The sequence below is a fragment of the Notolabrus celidotus genome, chromosome 13 (assembly GCF_009762535.1).
Source record: "Notolabrus celidotus isolate fNotCel1 chromosome 13, fNotCel1.pri, whole genome shotgun sequence".
Taxonomy (NCBI): domain Eukaryota; kingdom Metazoa; phylum Chordata; class Actinopteri; order Labriformes; family Labridae; genus Notolabrus; species Notolabrus celidotus.
In genome coordinates this window covers 18,245,024-18,263,283 of record NC_048284.1, presented here as the reverse complement: position 1 = coordinate 18,263,283, position 18,260 = coordinate 18,245,024, and the positions used below count along the sequence as shown (strand labels likewise).

Genomic DNA, 18,260 nt, shown 5'->3' with positions numbered 1-18,260 from the left:
CACAGAGTTGACTTGTGATTTACCAGTCAAAACTCGGCACTTTGTTTTTCTAATTGTGTTGTTACCAACAGCAAGGCAGGCTTTAAATGAAACAAATACTCTCTATAAATTGTTCTTTAGTGTTCATTAGTTTCTTTACAGGGAGCAGAATTAGTCACATGGGTCTCCCTCTCTCTAGAATAAACAGACTGTATGAGTAAAACTTTAAAATACTTCAAGAAAGCCAGTACATGTCAAAAATCAGTGCTTCCTAAATGCTCTTTGGTTTGTACAGGACTCCAGGGGTGCTGATGGTGAGCTCCTGCTCCCTGCTAATCTTCTTTTTTTGGTTATGTTTAGTTGTTGGATTCCTACAAAATTAATTGTTCGCAAGGTTTTAAGTGTGTAAAACAAGTTATGATTATAGGAACATTGAATAAATGATTTGCAAGTTTTGCTTTTCAATACTCCTGGTTTGGGCCTATAAAACTACAATTTGAGATGCCTCTGACTTTAACTGAGTTTGTTGCTCTTTTATCAGTAGTCACATGACTTAAAGCTAGGGTTGGTAGCCACGGAAAACTAGCATGAATTTGAATGTAGCATTTCCTCAGGACTCTGTCTAACCCCTCCCCCCCTCCCCTTGGAGCTCCTCCAAAACGACGCCCCAGTTCACATGCACTACCACTGATTCGCGACCATATGATCGTGACTGATTCAAAACCGGTCCTCAGCACATCGTTTGTGTTTTGCACTAAGTCAACTCATGTCTCACTCAGCGTTAAGAAAACACCAAAACATTATCATAGTGAAAGTTAAAAACACAAACAAACATGGCTATTGTTAGTACTCACAACTAGGGGTGAGCCCGACTTAGGATTTGCTTAGTCAAATCTGATTCATCTAGGGATGACCACAATTAATCGATTAACGATTAATTGATTGTTAAGAAATTACTCGAAACACGCATTTTGGTTATCAATTTTCCGTCACGTGGAACAAACATCATGTGGTTTCATATTACACTCATCTATCAGGGAGGTGTTTTAAGTTTAAAGCATGTTTCGATGTGAATCAGGTCTCCACGTGCGCTTTTTTAAAAGAGGATCAATACAAAACTGCTGCCAACAACGACACAGACACGAAGGTTCACAACTATAAACAGGACATTTCCCACCTTTGGATACGAAAGCAACAGACAGGTGGGAAATTCAGGCACACTATGTTTGCAGACCAGCAACATCAGAGCCGTCTGAGCTTTTCTGCCACTATACTGATTATGACCCGGTTGCGCTCCCGGCTGACACCTGATCAAATACACGTTTATTTTTCTCAATAAGAACGAGTAGAAAGAAAACTGGACAATGGGAGTCTGAAGTAATTTTCTGTTAGTATTCTCAGCCTTCACTTTATAAGATTACGTCCGCGGAGAATATTTTTTTGAGCCTGATCGTTGATATTCTGCGTGTCAAACATGTACCCGTATTCAATCCTGTCAGTGATATGCATTTTGTTGCTGTAGAAAATATTATTAAGGGGGAAAACGGCCTTGTTTTTGACGTAAGAATAATATATTTTTTTTATCAATTAATCGATAATTGATCGTTAACATTTCCAAAAATCGATCACGGAAAATACTTAAAAATGTACATCCCTAGATTCATCAGATTTTGCCCATAGTCGACAAATAGTTGAATGTTTGTTGTTTTTCCTTATTGACCCAAAGTCTGCATGATGGTGACCGCATGACAATATTACGCATAACCATTTACAATTAAGAGACTCGTAGCTTAAAGTAAAAAGGACAACAGAATATTATAAGTATAAAACTTAGATTTTTTAAATCTATATTGCATGCAAAAACAACGAGCGGATAAAGGAGAGAAAACTCAAATAAGGCCACTATCCGTTAAACATGGAATCAGGACATATTTAAACAGTGTTCACGCAGCGGAGAGCAGCGCTGCGGAGGGTAGTTTGTCCAACTTAAGGCTAAACATTTGTATAATGTTCAAAATCAAACCTGAACCAGCTAAAGGGTTTTTAAATCTCTTAACAGTACCTTTTAAAACAGTCTTTCATCGTGTCTTTGTCCGCTTGAGTCTTTTCACATTGTACGCGAGGAAAACCATCATGTGTACGGGCAGAAGTGTGCTCCTTGCTTTGTTGACTGTAAATCCTGTCTTTGAGAATATCCTCTCTGATGATGTGGAGGTGGATGGGATGCTGTGGATTGTTTTTGAGGCTTCGGACAGCTTTGGGTATTCCTGCTCGTTCGTTTGGCCCCGTACAGTTTTTGTGTGGTCCGGTAATCCTTGATCTCACAGCCCTCTTCATGAAGCTGCTCCTCATCTTCATCACTATTTTTTAGGATCAACTGAAGTTTTATTTCCTGACATTTTGAGCTACCTTGAACGTAGAAAGATTTAAAGGCCCGCTGAGGTATCGCTGCTCCACAGGTCCCGCTAAATGGGAGAGTCCACCTTTAATTACCAGGGGAGATTTAATTACAATTTTAAGGAGATTTAACACTTCAAGAGCTGTTCTCAGAATTACATTAAATAAGTTTATATTTATATAAAAATAGGATTTATGAGACACTATTTTTTACGGGAAACAGGAAAATAATGTAAAATTAGACATTGAGCACCCCCATGGTTTGAATGGAATGATCCACGTTTCATATGCAAATATTAGACTATGAGATTGGCAGTCGACTAAGGCTTGTTAGAACGAATCGTCGAATATTCGACTATTTGGGGTCACCCCTACTCACAAATGTCATGCTAGCATTATCCAGTTGTACCGGTGACACGATATCAGGAGAAAAGATCTAAAACATATAATACATGAAAATTTTCTGTAGGACTTACTAAATGTCATTCATTATTTTGCTTGTCAGAGCCCCCGTGGTGAGAGCTTTTTAGACTGATCTGGACTACAGTCCTGAGCAAAGCACCTCATGGGGTCAGAGGGTACAGGCCTGAGGTCGAGCGAGAGGGGCAGTAAATAGAGTCAGGGGAAGCAGAGGCAAGGGACGGGGAGTGCACCCTGGGGAAATGTACGCGTAGGAGGCAGGCAGAACGGCAGGATGGGATTTGATTGGTTTCATAAATTGGACCCTAAAGGCAGGGATTGGTTGGTGTTTTCCCAGGTTTACTCTGGCTGTAGATAGCAGCTTTTTTTCGCTCTTTTTTAAGAACACATTATGTATTGATTACCATCGGGACATAAAGATCATTTTAACCAGCATAACAAAAAGTTTATCTAAATCTGACTACCAACCCCAGCTTTAAATCATTTTTTTCAGTTAGGAATATACAACTCCAATTCCGAAAACGTTGGAAAGCTATGTGAAATGGTGATAAAACTGATTTTGGGGGCCCAGTTGACTTAGCAGTTTAAGTAGCCGCCTCATACAGAGGCTATAGTCCTTATCACAGGAGTCGCTGGTGCAACTCTGTAAACATTTAGGAGACTAGTTTCTGGAGTTCTGAAAGTGAAAAGTTGTCCCATTCTTGCTGATGTAGGATTTCAGCTGCTCAACAACTCAGGGTCTCCTTTGTCACAGTTTTTTGTTTCAGGATGTACCAAATCTTTTCTTTGGGTGACAAGGTGGAACTCTTGCTCGCACTCAGCTACTAAAGAGCCAAACAATACATGCAGAATGTGCTATAGCATTGTCTAGCTGAAGTATGCAAGGCATTTCTTGAAAGAAGCATTGTCTGGATGGTAGCATATGTTCCAAATACCTGTATTGTTCAGCATTAATGGTTTCCTTACCAGATGTGTAAGCTACTCATGCCATAGGCACTTATGCTTCCCTGTACCATCAGAGATGCTGGCGTTTTAAAATGAGCAGAGGACTCCGCTTGTTCAACATCATTAAGTCTCTTGCGCTGCTCTCTCGCTACTCTCTGAGTGGAGGTGTTTTAAATTTAAAGCATGTTTCAGAATCAGCTGACTAAAGGTGTTGCGCATTGTGGAGATGCTCAGCTGGCACCTGCGGCTCAGTGACAGGTCTCCCAGGCGCTTTTTTCTCCGCCGCCGGACTGATTCTGACCCGGTTGCGCTCCCAGCTGACACCTTACCACGTTTAAATGCTTATTTTTCTCAATAAGAATGAGAAAACTGGACACTGTGAGTCCAAAATATGATCCTGTTCAGTTGTCCTGTTGCAGTAAATCCACATGTTGAAGTCTGAGTCTTCACTCTATCACCATGCGTCTGCAGAGATTATTCATAAGCCTGCTCCTCATGTTGACATTCAGCATGTTAACATTTTGAACACCTCAATATGATCCGTAGCTGTTTAATACCGTCAGTAATATACACGGTGTTATGAAGGAAAATTTGATTTAGGGGAAAAAACGCATTTGGCATTACTTTTTACATGGAATGATTAAACGATAATTGATCGTTAACATTTCCAAAGATCGATCACGGAAAATACTTCAAATTTAAATCCCTAATTTAAATAGATTAACCTTATTTGTTTTAATATTTAATACTTTCATTTGGTAATTGTTCACTATCTATTTCTCTATAATTATTCTGAAATTTTCCAACAAGGTATTTTTGTATGGTGATTTTAGTTTTTTTGCAAGTTGCGGAAAAAAATGTGCAGTGGTTTTATTTGAGTTACAACACACCTTAAAAATGAAAAGGATTATAAGGGATATAAGAGAAAAAATACATATTGCAACTGTCCATATCTGAGAATTGAATCAAAATAATCGTTATTTAAATTTTTAATTTCATTCCAGTTTTCTTGAAAATCGTTAGAGAAGCGTGAGTGAATCGTATCGTGTCCAAAAATCGGGATTCTAATCGAATCGTGGGTTGAGTGTATCCTTACATCCCTATTCTTGGCAAGCCCTCAGATTCAGTCCACTGACTCGGTTACTCAGGCTGATTTGATTGACAGGCAGCATGCCAACCCACCGCTCACCCAGCAGTATTAATGAGAGGTGAGCATTAGGTCAGGTTACTCAGTCTTTCTGGCTCCGCCCTCTCTGCAGCTGTCAGTCACCCTGGGCGCCGAGCCACGGGCCCCTGCAGAGACAATGACACGCAGCCTGATGGTGTGACATCGGAGGGAGCGAGGGGTTAGAGTGACAGCTGGGCTGAGCGATGAGGACCTGATCAATCCCCTAGGCATGCCAGCAGAGGAAGAGAGGAAGGAGGGGGTGATGCAGAGGAGGTGAAGAGGGACTGTTACAGATGGCATGAGGACGGCACTAAGTTAGAAGTAGGGATGTCCTGACACCTTACTTCCTTCTGAATGCCGTCCCTGCTACCTAGACTTGAGTCTTAGCTGATACCAGTGACCCTTGGATACCAGAAGGGTTAAATAAGATACGAAATTGGGATAAAGAAATAGCTTTTTGATACTTTCACTAACTTAAACTTGAACTTTAGATTTGCTCCTCCAAGGCACTGTCACTGATGGGACTAATTCATCCAGTAATGGTCTTAACTCTGACCAACAGATGCTGCGGCCACCCCAGACCTGTGCCCCCATTGACCCTGCTGTCGTTCAGGCAGGAAAATTAAGGTCTACTTCTACTACAACCACACACACTAGCCCCATTGTGGAAGCTGTCTGTGGTCAGGATATCTCTGTCAAGTACTGGGCTCAGAGCGTGGCTGGCTCAATCTGGTTGTACTGAAGCGTTGAAGCATGTGAAGCAAGAATGCAGCATTTAAATCCGTTTACTTGGAATTGTGCTGTTGGAGTCAGTGGACAGGGACAACATGGACACAGGAAAGGAAGGAGACATAGAGATTAGATGAAGTGATAAGAAGAATATTCCCACTACAGATACAAACACAGTAGTACAGTCGGATAATAAAAATGGGGATAACATTGGTGTTACTGTCTCTTTTCAATCAATGTTGTTGTAGTTAATGGTTTTAGGTTTTCATGTTTACACTAGAATTTTCCATCTTTTTATTGCCTCTTCCCACTTTCGGCCCTCTAATTTATAAGCTTGACTTATCGGAGTCAAGTGTTTTTGTGCACCACATGATGAGTTTCCCAGAAATGCTTGTCCATTTGGTGATGCATCAGCATAAAGTGATGGGTACACTTACAGAGGGGAAATGTTCTGAAACAATTATTTTCGTCCCTCTCCTGATATGAGGTTATGATATCTAAACTTGACTTGTGCTTAACTCAAAGTTCTCCAACACATTTTGCCCTTCATTCAAAAGGCTTCTTTTGAGACACCACTTCCCAACATTTGATGCAGTTTGGAACAGTCAAGCTTCCATTCACAATCAGTTGACCGCAACTACTCACCTACAACAGAGGTTATTAACAACTCCAGGAGAAACTAGCTTATCGGTTTTGGTAATGACTTCCAACTGGCTGCTCCAACCATTGGCACACTGATGACCCACAAATGCTCATATTCCTTGCCCCATCCACCATTCAGTTAAGAATTGCCCATTGCCTTGTTAGATCAAGCGTTAAATTAGCACGTAACCTGGAGGACTGAGAGCTAATACAGACATGGTGGGTTTGCTTGACTCATTAGGGAACCCAATGAAAAAGGCTAAGAATACAGAAGTAAGCTTAAGTAAGCGGCAGCTTGACTACTGGCCCTCTTGGTGACAGGTACAAGCTTTAACTAAGGCAACATTCTCCTTTAGCATCATGCTACTTCAATTTTCTATTGCCCCATGATGACTCAACTGAAACCAGAACCTATCCACTCTTACAGTGGTTGTTATTGGAAGCTATGAGATTTGCTTTGGACACTGATTCCTGAAACTTGATACCAGGAACCAAGACTTAAGTATTTACCAAGCAGCAAACTTCGGTCTAAAAATATGAGTCAAATGCGGAAGTGCTAAGAACTGCAGTTCATTGAGGATCTGCTTGAGGCTGGCTCCGGAAGTACCGGAAACCACATACACACCAATTCAAAAAAGCCGATCTTTACAGCAGAAATAAACATGTACGTCCATATTTTATACAGTCTTTGGTATTTACCAATTCCAAACCAATTTACCCTTTGATATTTGTGTCATTAATACAATTGACAAACAGTTGTGGACAGATATGATCTCTACATTGGTGGACTTGTCAATGCCCAACATTGAATTTTGTCAGTATAAACACAGACGCCATTACTGGTATCAGAACAACTCTGCTCCCAGTTTAAAGGCAACAATGTGGCATCCTTTCATCCAAGTCTCCTATAACACTTTACATCTCCATCCATATATACTATTCCAGGTCAGCACATTCTCATTCTTTTGCAATCAACTGCAATTCATTAAATCTCATCACAGAAATGTATATGCACCACGGTGCCACCCATGCCCCCGCTGTTCAAACATTCCACCCAGCTCTGATCACCCCATGAACTTCATGGGCACAGGGTGCAGGGGTGGGGGTGGGGGGGTTGAGCTGAGGCCGCGACAGCTGGGGCAGCGTTTCAGAGGAAAATGGCTCGCACGCTGAACCTCACCTGCTTTCTGGCTCAGTGCACAGTGCCGGTGGGGCTCATCACCCCCCGCTTTCACAGCTTGTCTTTCACTGCACGGTATCCCCCACCACCTTTTCCGCCCCGCCTCCCACAAGTCAGTTTTTTTCTCATCTGCTCCCTCTCCTGTATCGTTTGATTAAGACGCTGTTGAATCCAGCTGCCTCGTCTTGTCTCTGCTTCAGGTTCTCTTGAGATACCGTCAGGGATCATTTGTGTATTTGTGCACAGTGTTTGCCTCCTTCCTGCGTGTGTGTCTGTGGGTTTTGATACCGCTGAGTGTTTGGATTTATTTTATATCTACATCTCTTGGTTGGGGGATGCTCGTGTTTGCCTGCACCAGCATTGTGTCTCAGCAGCTTTTGTCTCAGCTGAGCGTGTTAGCTAACCTCTGTACCATGTCTCTACTCATTAGCCTGTGCTGGTCTGGCCTAGTTCTCCTTCTTGTTCAAGGAGATATCCTGTTGCTTTATGTTTCAGTTTTAGCTGCACTTAAAACCCCTGGGAAATGATGTCACTTTGGAAATAGTCCTACTTCCTGTACAATGGTGTTACAAGTAGGTTTGTCTGAGCTGAATACTGTTAAGTTCACAGTAGGAGAGGAAATACACCTGGGTCACATTTCAAAAGATCTGTGTCAAGTAGCATCATAAATTGGTGCACTGAAGGAAGCAGGAGGCCATGACATATATATAACAAAGTGTGACGCAACACAAGTATGCAAAGGTTTATCTTTGTCCATCACGCGGTTACATAACGCCGGAATCACAATAACTGCCATTTTCTGCTCTGTTATTTCCCTGACTTTGAAGCACAATGCTCAGTAAGCATTCAGTGCAGAGGAAGGCCAGAGCATCTCAGGGGCCGAGGCTCAAACAGTGAAAGGGGGGGGGGCTGTGCAGAAAGACGAGCTGTTGCAACTTTAAAAGTCTCATCTTTATGCCTGCCAGCGACTGATGTTCCTCACTCAGCGAGCAAATTGAGTTTGCATGCCTTGATGACTCATTAACATGGCCTTTGCAGCACTTCACCAATGCCCCTGTGCATACCGACATATTCCATTTTTAATAGTTTGTGTAGAGGCATTGATTTGATGGCTGTTCTGCCTTTTTTTTTTTCCTCAGCTGGTTTGAGCTCCATGTTTTCTGCTTGGAAAAATCCCTGTGTTGTCTCCTTAACATGGATGAAGTGGTTATTCATAGTTAGTTAGTGACTGTGCAATGTGGAAGTGCCATCATGCTCATTTATATCTTGGTGTTAAATTGAGAGCAAATAGCCTTAACACAGAGCAGTTCAATATTTAAATACTGCATGCATACACTTGAAATAAAAGCTGAGTGTATTAATGTGGGGTAGAATAAATGGACTCTCAGTCTGCCTAAACATCATTTCAAAATATAATGAGCTATTAGGCTGTGCAAGATAATCAGCTGTAAATTTGCTAAGGCATTTCAAGTTTTTTATAATGCTTTCCTATATTTTAGCACAGTGCACCCCAGAAACCATGCAGTTCAGATGTTAGAATAAATATATAATTGAAGTATATATAGAATTATCTTTTATCCCACAAAAGATCTGTTTAATCTTACTTGACACACACAAGGCCAGCATGTCCACTGTGGCACCAAAGGGAATACACTGACAATGAAAGGGGACTTCCAATGCAGCTATAGATAATTGGTTAAAAGCAGGACAAATTGTTATTAATCCATTTACTGCTCTTGAATAGCTTATTAAATACATATATTTTTTGAATGGGGGAATTTAATCAATAGATGGCGTACTTAAAAAACCCTCAAGGGGAAATTGTAGTCATAGCAGCAAATGGCATTAAACATTATAAAGTAAAGAGCAGCCGGAAAAGAAAACATGATCTGCATTCAGAGGGGATTAATGCACTGTTAAATGCAAAAAGTAGTGATAGAAGGGTGCAGACGAAGTGGCAAGGTGACCTCAGACATTTTCTCAAGGTTGTCATGTTAAATGGTTATAGTAATGATAAAAAGAATACCAAAAAGTGGTGATAAAGTCATCCATCTGTGGTTTTAAATAACCATCAGTTTTTTATGTGTCATATTATCCAAGTTAAGTCGTGATCTATCAACTTATATTTACATGGATATAGAGACATGATACTGACCCCTTTTTAGATAACAAGAAGCAGTCATACTTCTAATCATCAAGGGATGATATTTATTCTCATTTTCACAAAGTCACAAAGAAGTGCCACTATGATTTGATATTCTATAAGCTATATACACACATGAGACAATGGATATTGAAACAGGATATAATGCTCTTAAGTTTTTTCTAAAGAATATTGGCTAGGGTAATTCCGAAGCGATTCATTTTGCAGTCTTTTAACCCTCCTATTATCCTTGGGGTCAATTGGACCCCATTCAATGTTTAACGTCTCTAAATAAATTACTAACATAATTTTTTTGGCTTCATATTTCATGACTTTTCCTAATTTAATGGGGACAACTGGGAAAACTTTAAATTAAAATGTTGATATGTTCCAATTTCCTGTAAAAATTACGCATCAGTGTTCCTTGGGGTCAATTTGACCCCAGGCTGTTTGAGCTGCATATAACATAAGAAATATCAATATTTTATGCACAGTTGTTTTGGTTGTTTTGGATGATATTGAGGTCACTATAACCAAGGACACTTCCGCATCTGACTGCAGGAGCTGGGATCAAACCACAAACCTTTTTATTGAGATATAATATTTCCAGCCACCATGCCTCTAAAGACATTCAATGATGTGTCCAGTGTCATACATTTTGATAACATAGAAACAAGGCAGGACCGATGAGAGCATGACAAACTTGCAGCAGTTTGATGTTCTGTTTTACAAATAAAGTCCTTCTAAATGCTTTAAATTGTTTTTATGCTTGAAATATTTAGATGGCTATTTAGGTAGTCAACAAAGAAACATAAAGTACCTGACACATAAACCTGGATAACAATCAGTTTCTGGAGGTTTAAATTGCTGGGGTCAAATTGACCCAAGGATAAAAGACGTAGTAAATTTAAGGGTAAGAGGAGGGTTAAATAAATGTTTGAATTGAAACTCCTCTACTCGTCTTACGGATGCCAAAAGTGTCTAACATGAGCAGAGCTAGCACCACCAGCCTCCAAACCTTCTTGCTGGTTAACATCCACATGCCTGTGATGGTTACACATTCCTCTGGTAGAGTGTTTATATGCTAGTTCAACCAGACACAGCCTGCATACAATGTATCTCCATTTTTTGGATCAAAATAGTGCCACATTTTGCCACCCTACGAGATCTCATTGGTCATCTGTGTGTGTTTACATCCTGGTAGTTGGAACATTATTAGCATTATGGTAGTAGCCACTTACCAGAGGTACAGCAAAGGTTAGTGGTTAGTTTAACTAACTTGTAATTCTGGTGCCGCCTAGAGAGGATGATAATTTTTAATCGTTTAGTGGACTTAAACACATAATCCCTGATATTGGCTGAGCCTTACCAACATGGAAAAAGGATTCAGTGTAATCTGGAACAGGAGTCTAAGAGGCTACACAGGTGCCTTAGTGAGTAAACAACCTTTACTAGCAACCTCTATAAGATGCCAGGCGTCACTGCTCTACTTTCACTGCGACTTTCATGTCTGAAATCAATCAAATGAGAGTGGAGTCACCTCTTTCAGATCCAGCACATGTTGGCTTGATAAACACCCTCACTGCTTCTCCAAAACTCCTGCGCCTCGTTAACGACTATTAAAAGTCGAGCGATGAAGATGTAAAACAGAGCAGGGTTCTGCAAATGTGTGGCCTGCAGCATTTCTCCACAGATTTATTCAGGGAGGGATTCTTGTTGATGGTGTAACAGGAATTTCACAACATTAGCGGAGCAGCCTCCATGTTCTTCTAATTACAGTCAAGTGAGGGGTGTGCACAACCTCCAGTCAGTGGTAGGTTAATGATGAAGACTAAGGGAAGGAGAAAACCTTCAATCATCGATTACACAGTCTGCTTCAAACTTCTTATGCTAATTCATGGATGGTGGTGCCAAGGAGAAATTAGTGACGTACTCCAGTGTCCGTTTTTAACATTTCTCCTGCATCAAAAAGATAATTTTCAGTACTTTTGTATTGGTGATTTAGTAATTTTACACATGATTTTCATTGACGAGTTGCTGTGTCAGCAACTAAAAGCATTTTCATTTCTTTCTTTTCCTGAAAAATGCAAAAAAGAGGTGCACAAATTCTATGATGGCTGTTATTCCTTGTGGAATTTCATTGTGTATTAATGATTAGTATTATTTTTTGTTGTTTTCATGCAACTTGAAGCTGTCAGTTAAGGCCTAAAAACTTGTTATGCACTTTTTTTTTTTCTTTTCACTTAATTTAGTAATCAAAAAATAATTACCACTTGCGGCACTCCACCGGCTGCAATTTCACAGAATTATTTGTCACATTAGATTATTTTTGTTTAATAGGATACAGATTTAGAGTTGCAGGAGGAGGAGGGTGTTTTTGGCACATTTTGCAACCTCCTCCTTCAATCGATGCGCATACATGCTCCCATGCTCACCCATCACATCCTTTCCTGTCTCTTCCTCCCTCAGGATACCTGAGGGTCAGGCGGAAGCCGGCTCCCTGGCTGCTGGGAGACTGCGCTCCCTGGAGGACCAGCTAACCAGAGCCAAACAGAAGATCCACAGCTTCCAGAAACTCACTGGAGACGGTAAGCAGAACACCGCCATCTGAAAGGGTTGCAGGCTAGGATTTGGCACAGTACTCGGAAATGTGAGAGGATTGATTTTTAAGGTAGGGAGGTTGACTATATACGGTATTAAACCAGTCAAAGGCTTTGGTGAGCTTTCCCCTCCGGCGAGAATCTCAGTCTAGTCCGACGGTAAACCTGATGTAGCTCAGCAGCGATGATAGCAGGGCCGTGCTGTCGGATAGGCAGGGTTACGTGCACACTTGCCACTCTAAGCAGCGGTCAGAGGGGCACGAAAGCTGTCAGGGTAGAGGGGAAATGTGTGAATGAAGTGCAAAGAGTGTGAATGCCCCAATGGCAGAATGGGAAACAGAGGGAGAGGAGAGAAAAGAGACCGACAGAGTGAAAATAAAGAAGGACATGCGAGCGTAGAGGGCAGCATGAGGTCAGCCTTTCCATCTTGCCGCAGGGGAAGAAAAAGCTAAAAATACCCTCCAGCTTTTTTTTCCACCGAGGGAGGGAGAGAGGGAGAGGAGAAAAGAGTGCGAGATAGGAGGGGAAAAAAAAGCTTTCCCTCTCTCCGCTAACACCTCCTTATTCTGCTTGAGGCTGTCCTTCTCTTCCCTTCGCTCGCTATACTTTTTGTGTTCCCCTTCACAGAAACCAGAGCAGGCAGCTGTGTTGTCCATGCGGGTCTCTCTCCACATTGTTTGCGTCGGGAGGGGTATAGAGTTCCTTCCTGTTGTTAGAGTTGTGTGAGAAAACCAGAGAAAAAAGTGCTCAAGTGCTCCTTAATGAGGTCAAAGCAACACCCAAGGACAGAGAATGAAAGAAGGAAGTTTATGTGGTTATATTCTGAAATCTTGCTGTAAGCCGTGAGCTTGTTTAGCTCACATAATCTAACACTCAAACATTCCTAAAGCTCCTGGCATGCTCTCGTTCCTTCCAGCTCTATTCCCATCGAGTTGCTTTGAAGAAAAAAAACAACACATTGATTCATTGTTTAAGATCATACATGTGCTTGAAATGCGTTGCTGCTAGCTGAGTGTGTGTCTGTGTTTTGTTTTGCTTCGAGCTGATCTTTCCCCCCCTCTTCCAACCTCACCTTACAGGCCCAGGGCCCACTCAGGAGGAGCTGCGGAGGAGAGTAGAGAACGGGGTTAAGGAGTTCTGGTACTTTGTGCGCAGCGAAGTGAAGAAATTGGCCAACATCGAGACCAGCGAGAGGCAGAAGTATGCCGACACGCTGCTGCAGGACTTGGGACACCAGGAGAGGTGGGCATGAATGTACAGTCTCAGCAAGTGAAGTGTCAAAATGTTCCAGAAGGACTCAACTCAGTAGCAGAGTAGACACTGAATTCAGTTTTTTTTAAAAACAGATGACTGGTGTTATTTTGGCAATTTCACAGTGAATAACCCTCCAGAGAGAAGGTCAAGGCAGAGCTGAGTGGCGGAAACTCTATCCTGAAGGATGTATATTCTTTAAAGTGTTCTGGTCTGGCAGTCTGAGCACTTTCCAACAAATATTTCTCTACTCAGGCGTTGATCTGGATCACTCTCAGACATCGGTATCCGTGTCTTTCCTAGCCCCATTAGCATCCCTGATACTGCTGGGCGGTCTGTTGACACGATTGGTAGTATAGACCTGCATAGTGAGCCATTTCTCTTAATGGTGTTAGCCTAATTGTATTTGTAGCAGAGATTATTGGACTAATAATTGCTCTTATTGGATTGGTAATCCTTTTTACTGATTGTTTAAATCAGATTGTTGTTTTCTGAATTTCTCCTTATTTCATATTTAGTGTGTATCTTTTAAGAACTTTGGCTTTGTCTGTTAAATAAAACAAGTGTTGATCTTTCAAAAAGAAGCTCATGTTTACTCAAAACTTCCTGGTCACCACCTCTGACCTTTTCCTCTCATGCTGCCAGAAGTTGAAACTATTTACACGAGTACTTGAAGGCAGCACTTGCAGTACTTAAAGGGGCAGCAAAGGGCAAAGGCCACGGGCACACCCTGTCTGTGATCTGGATGGCCGGCTTCCATTCACCTGAATGAAAAACAGACCGGTGTCACTGAGCAGAGAGGTTCATTGTAATCCTGCTGAAGTGGCTTACAGTGTCTATTGTCTCTGTTGTAACCCCCTGGAAGCTGCTTTCCAAAGACTGATTCACACAGACACACACATACGTACATAGAGGTCACAGACTTTCCCAAGCATTTAACTTTCCGTCTGAGTCCCTGGGCACTTTTGTGTGTGTGTGTGTGCGTGTGTGTGTGTGTGTGTGTGTGTGTGTGTGTGTGTGTGTGTGTGTGTGTGTGTGTGTGTGTTTGTGTGTGTGTGTGTGTGTGTGCGCGTGCGTGTGTGCGTGTGTGTGTGCGTGTGTGCGTGCGCGTGCTGCAGAAAAAGTCTGGAGAGCCGGCACAGATAGGGGGCAGGGGTGGAGAGAGCAGTAGAAAGTAGAACTCGTTTAAATGCACTGATCCCTCATTTGAATTCTGCTCAGGAAGCAGACAAGGTTTCCAGTCTCGAAACATTTCGCAAGTAAAATCAAAAACGTAGCACAATAATAACGTATGCAATTACCTCCCTGCACTAGCAGTGAAAATTATCACTGCATTATGAAGAGCTTTTAGTTTCAGCGTGTTTCAAAGACAGCTGAAAGGAAAGCGTTTAAAAGTTCTAAGAAATTTACCAGAGAGCAACTGTTCACAAGTCAGACGTCTGATACAGAAAACGGAGATCAACACCCCTGCGACTACTAATGAGTGTATCAAAACACTAGTGTAAATGTATGAGGAACTTAAAGCTCTGGAGATAATGAAACGACCACTTCAAGTTTTTCCTTAAATCAGCATCTCTACATGCAGCCAAGCAACTCAACTACAATTTCTGTTCCATTTCGACACAGGTATGCCTCGTTCTACTTAAAGACGCACTGATTTGGTGATCATCTGACAAGCCAAGAGTGGCATGACATCACCTAACTGGAATAAATGAGAGCATGCTTTGACACATGAAACCTGTGATGAAAAACCAGGAACATTCCACTCTTCCTCAGTTAAAACATTAGCATTCTGTTTATCATATCATCAATTCAAGTTAATGAATCTTAAAGCACTTAAAGCTGCTGTTGGTAGTCACAGAGTAAACATCTGTTCAGAGAACAACCAGATTTCCTCTTAGCCCCCCAACACAGATCGGCGTGTGCAGTCATGATAGTGCCAGACTCATAACCAATCAGAGGACATAGTAGGGGCCGCCCCTTAACCAATCAGGACAGAGGATTGGAGATTAGCTATGATTGGTCCGTCATATTGGGAACGAGGGGAATAATAACATAGCTTGATAAAAGGCATTGGAAAACAGAGATTTCGCAATAGTCTCAAATTACTTTTACTTTTTTTATGACCTTTTCTCCAAACTCAGCAGAAAAAAGAAACATATTTTACACCATTCCTACCAACAGCAGCTTTAAGGACATGGACATTTTAAACATCTGCACTTCCATCATTGAACTCCATCTGCTGTCGAGGCAGATGGCTGCCTAACATGAGTCTGCCTCTGCTCGAGGTTTCTGCCTGTTAAAAGGAAGTTTTTCCTTGCTGCTGTAACTAGCTAAATGCTGCGAGGTGCAATGCTCATGGTGGATTAAGGTGGGATAAGATCAAGTCCTGGCAGTAAGAGGGGACTTGATTGTATCTTGTCTTGATTTTGGGTCTTTGTTAATAAATTAACATAGAGTATGGTCTAGACCTGCTATGTTTGTAAAAGCGTCTTTAGATGACATTTGTTGATTTGGCGCAATACAAATGAAGATTGATTGATTGATCTGCTGATGAATATAATACCATACTGTTCTGAACATGAGGCAGTTATTTCTATCCAAGTAGAACACCTGAAAAGTGGGGTCATCTGATATTAGGGGTTTGGTAATCAAACAGTTGGACAAGGTGGAGAGACACGATTAACAAAGTTGGACAAACATATCACAAGATAGCCAACAACTGTGGCTGAGATATGGTGTCTTTCTTAAAGAAACAGCTATCAGTGCATCAGAGACATTAAACTAACAGCCAAGAAATATGGTGTCACAGTATGCTTCAATGTCCAGAGATGACAAAAATGCAACAAAGGAATGCCAGTCCATCGAATAGACTGCAGAATACTTTGATCTTTACGGTATTAAACACTGACACCTTAAGTTCTTCATTTAATGAGATAATTTAATTTTAAAGACATTCAGTGTGTTTGTTTTTTCATTATTGACAATTTAAATGATTTTCTTTACAAAAACAAGATTTGGTCTTCCTGAGTCTCTTCCTGAGGAGAAGCCTTGAGGAGCTGGAGTCATTTTATAATCAGGGTCATCCTATATTCAGGCCAATAGGAGACCGTGATTTTTTTTTGTGTGTGTTTGTGTGTGTGTGTGTGTGTGTGTGTGTGTGTGTGTGTGATTGGAGGCTCTGGAGGACTTCGTTAAAGGACTGTTTGTGAAATCCTGAAAAATGAAAATTCTAAGTAAGCAAATCCAAGTATGGCTTTCCTCTCAAAACAGTACTTACTGTTATTGAAATAGTTGCAGATTAATTCACCATTTTGTTTGCTTTTGTTTTGTTTAAAATTGACTTACTGTCGCAGCTCTTATCCGCTTGGAAAACTAAGTGAAGCCAATAAAGCTTTAAATATTCAATTTTAAGCAGCGAGCAGTAATTACTAATTTAGTGACTGCTGGTGAGATTATGTTTAATGTACTACTATTGAAAACTGAAGCTGAAATGAATAAGTAAACAGATAAACTAAAATGAATTGTTGGTGAAACAAAAAGAAGAAGAGATAGAAGAAGAATATCCCAAATTTGAATTAAAGGCATAAATTGTGTAGGAAACAGAATCACAGTCATGCAACAAGAAAGACAGAAAGGTTAGCTAAAGCAGTGTTAAAGTTTTAAATTAAGTAAAGTCATTTTGTGTGTCTTGCCGATTGTAGTACTATAGATTTAAGGACTGCCTTCCCTCCATCTACCCAGCGTGCCTGCTGATATTCACGCTGTAATGTAAACTCAAAACCCTCCTCCGTTGTTGCATCGTCAGACTCAGAACAGCTCTACTCTACTGCCAAGCACAGCGGCTGCAGCCTCACCGTCTGCAGTTTGAGCCAATCTGAGGCACTGGGGAAGCCCACCAGCCTCACATATGCCCAAAGACCACACACCACACTTCTACACACACGAGAGCCAAAACACGTCCAACACATTGGGATGTCAGGACTGCAGAGCTCCAACACTTCATGGCTGTGTTGTGTTCCCACACTGTCTTGCTGCTAAATCCCTCAGGGCCTGTCTGTTGATTCCTTCTGGTTAAGATTTGCGGCCAGCCAGGTTTGCTTTTTCTTCCCTCAGAGGGCCGCTGATGGCTCCCCTGCGCGCTTCTGAATGAGAGTTTGACATCCGTTCATCACATATGTTCATCACACACAGTGGTGCCTGCTATGAATTGGGACAGTGAGTAATGGTACTGTGTTAGCTGTAGAGAAAGGAACTATTCACCCTGCTGCACTGTTGAAATGGGGCGTGCTTCTTTTATCTGTGTGTGTGTCGACTGAATACACGCATACAGAATTCTCAGTCACACAGGATGTGACTGATTTGGGTCGATGATGTGAGTAATAAATTAAGCTTGCATAAGTGTTTATGTTTGTGTGAGTGTGTGTGATGTATTTGCTTCTGCCCTCAGCTGCATACTTCAGAGCTCTTGGCGATGCTTTAAGTGGTCGGTCACGATATTTGGCAGTCTTTGACATGTATACAAATTCACTGTCAGTGGCTTGCAGATGGCAGACTTAATCCAAAAAAAGAGCCAAACAACCAGAAAGACGCTGACGTCGTCACTCAGCTTGACAGAGATGATACTTGTTCTAAAATTATCCTGAAAGCATATTTTCGCCTTGGTGATATTCAACACCCAGTGCCCTGTAAACATTCGCTGTTTGGTGGTAGGAGTTTTATACAAAGTGGATTTTGATATGGGAACTTTTGGAGCTAAGAAGGCCTACGATGGGGGGTGCAAATACGATAGACTGTGTAAATAAT

At 41.4% G+C, this 18,260-nt stretch overlaps 1 protein-coding gene across 3 annotated transcripts in view; it reads left to right on the top strand.

Moving 5' to 3' along the window:
• The window catches only part of fut8b (fucosyltransferase 8b (alpha (1,6) fucosyltransferase)), a 122,208-nt gene that overhangs the window by 65,286 nt on the left and 38,662 nt on the right, over positions 1-18,260 (top strand). For all 3 annotated transcript variants that reach the window (XM_034700002.1, XM_034699999.1, XM_034700001.1), the window contains 2 exons: positions 12,073-12,191; positions 13,283-13,445. In XM_034700002.1, the coding sequence (XP_034555893.1) occupies positions 12,073-12,191; positions 13,283-13,445 (282 nt within the window). The remainder of the gene's footprint in view (positions 1-12,072; positions 12,192-13,282; positions 13,446-18,260) is intronic.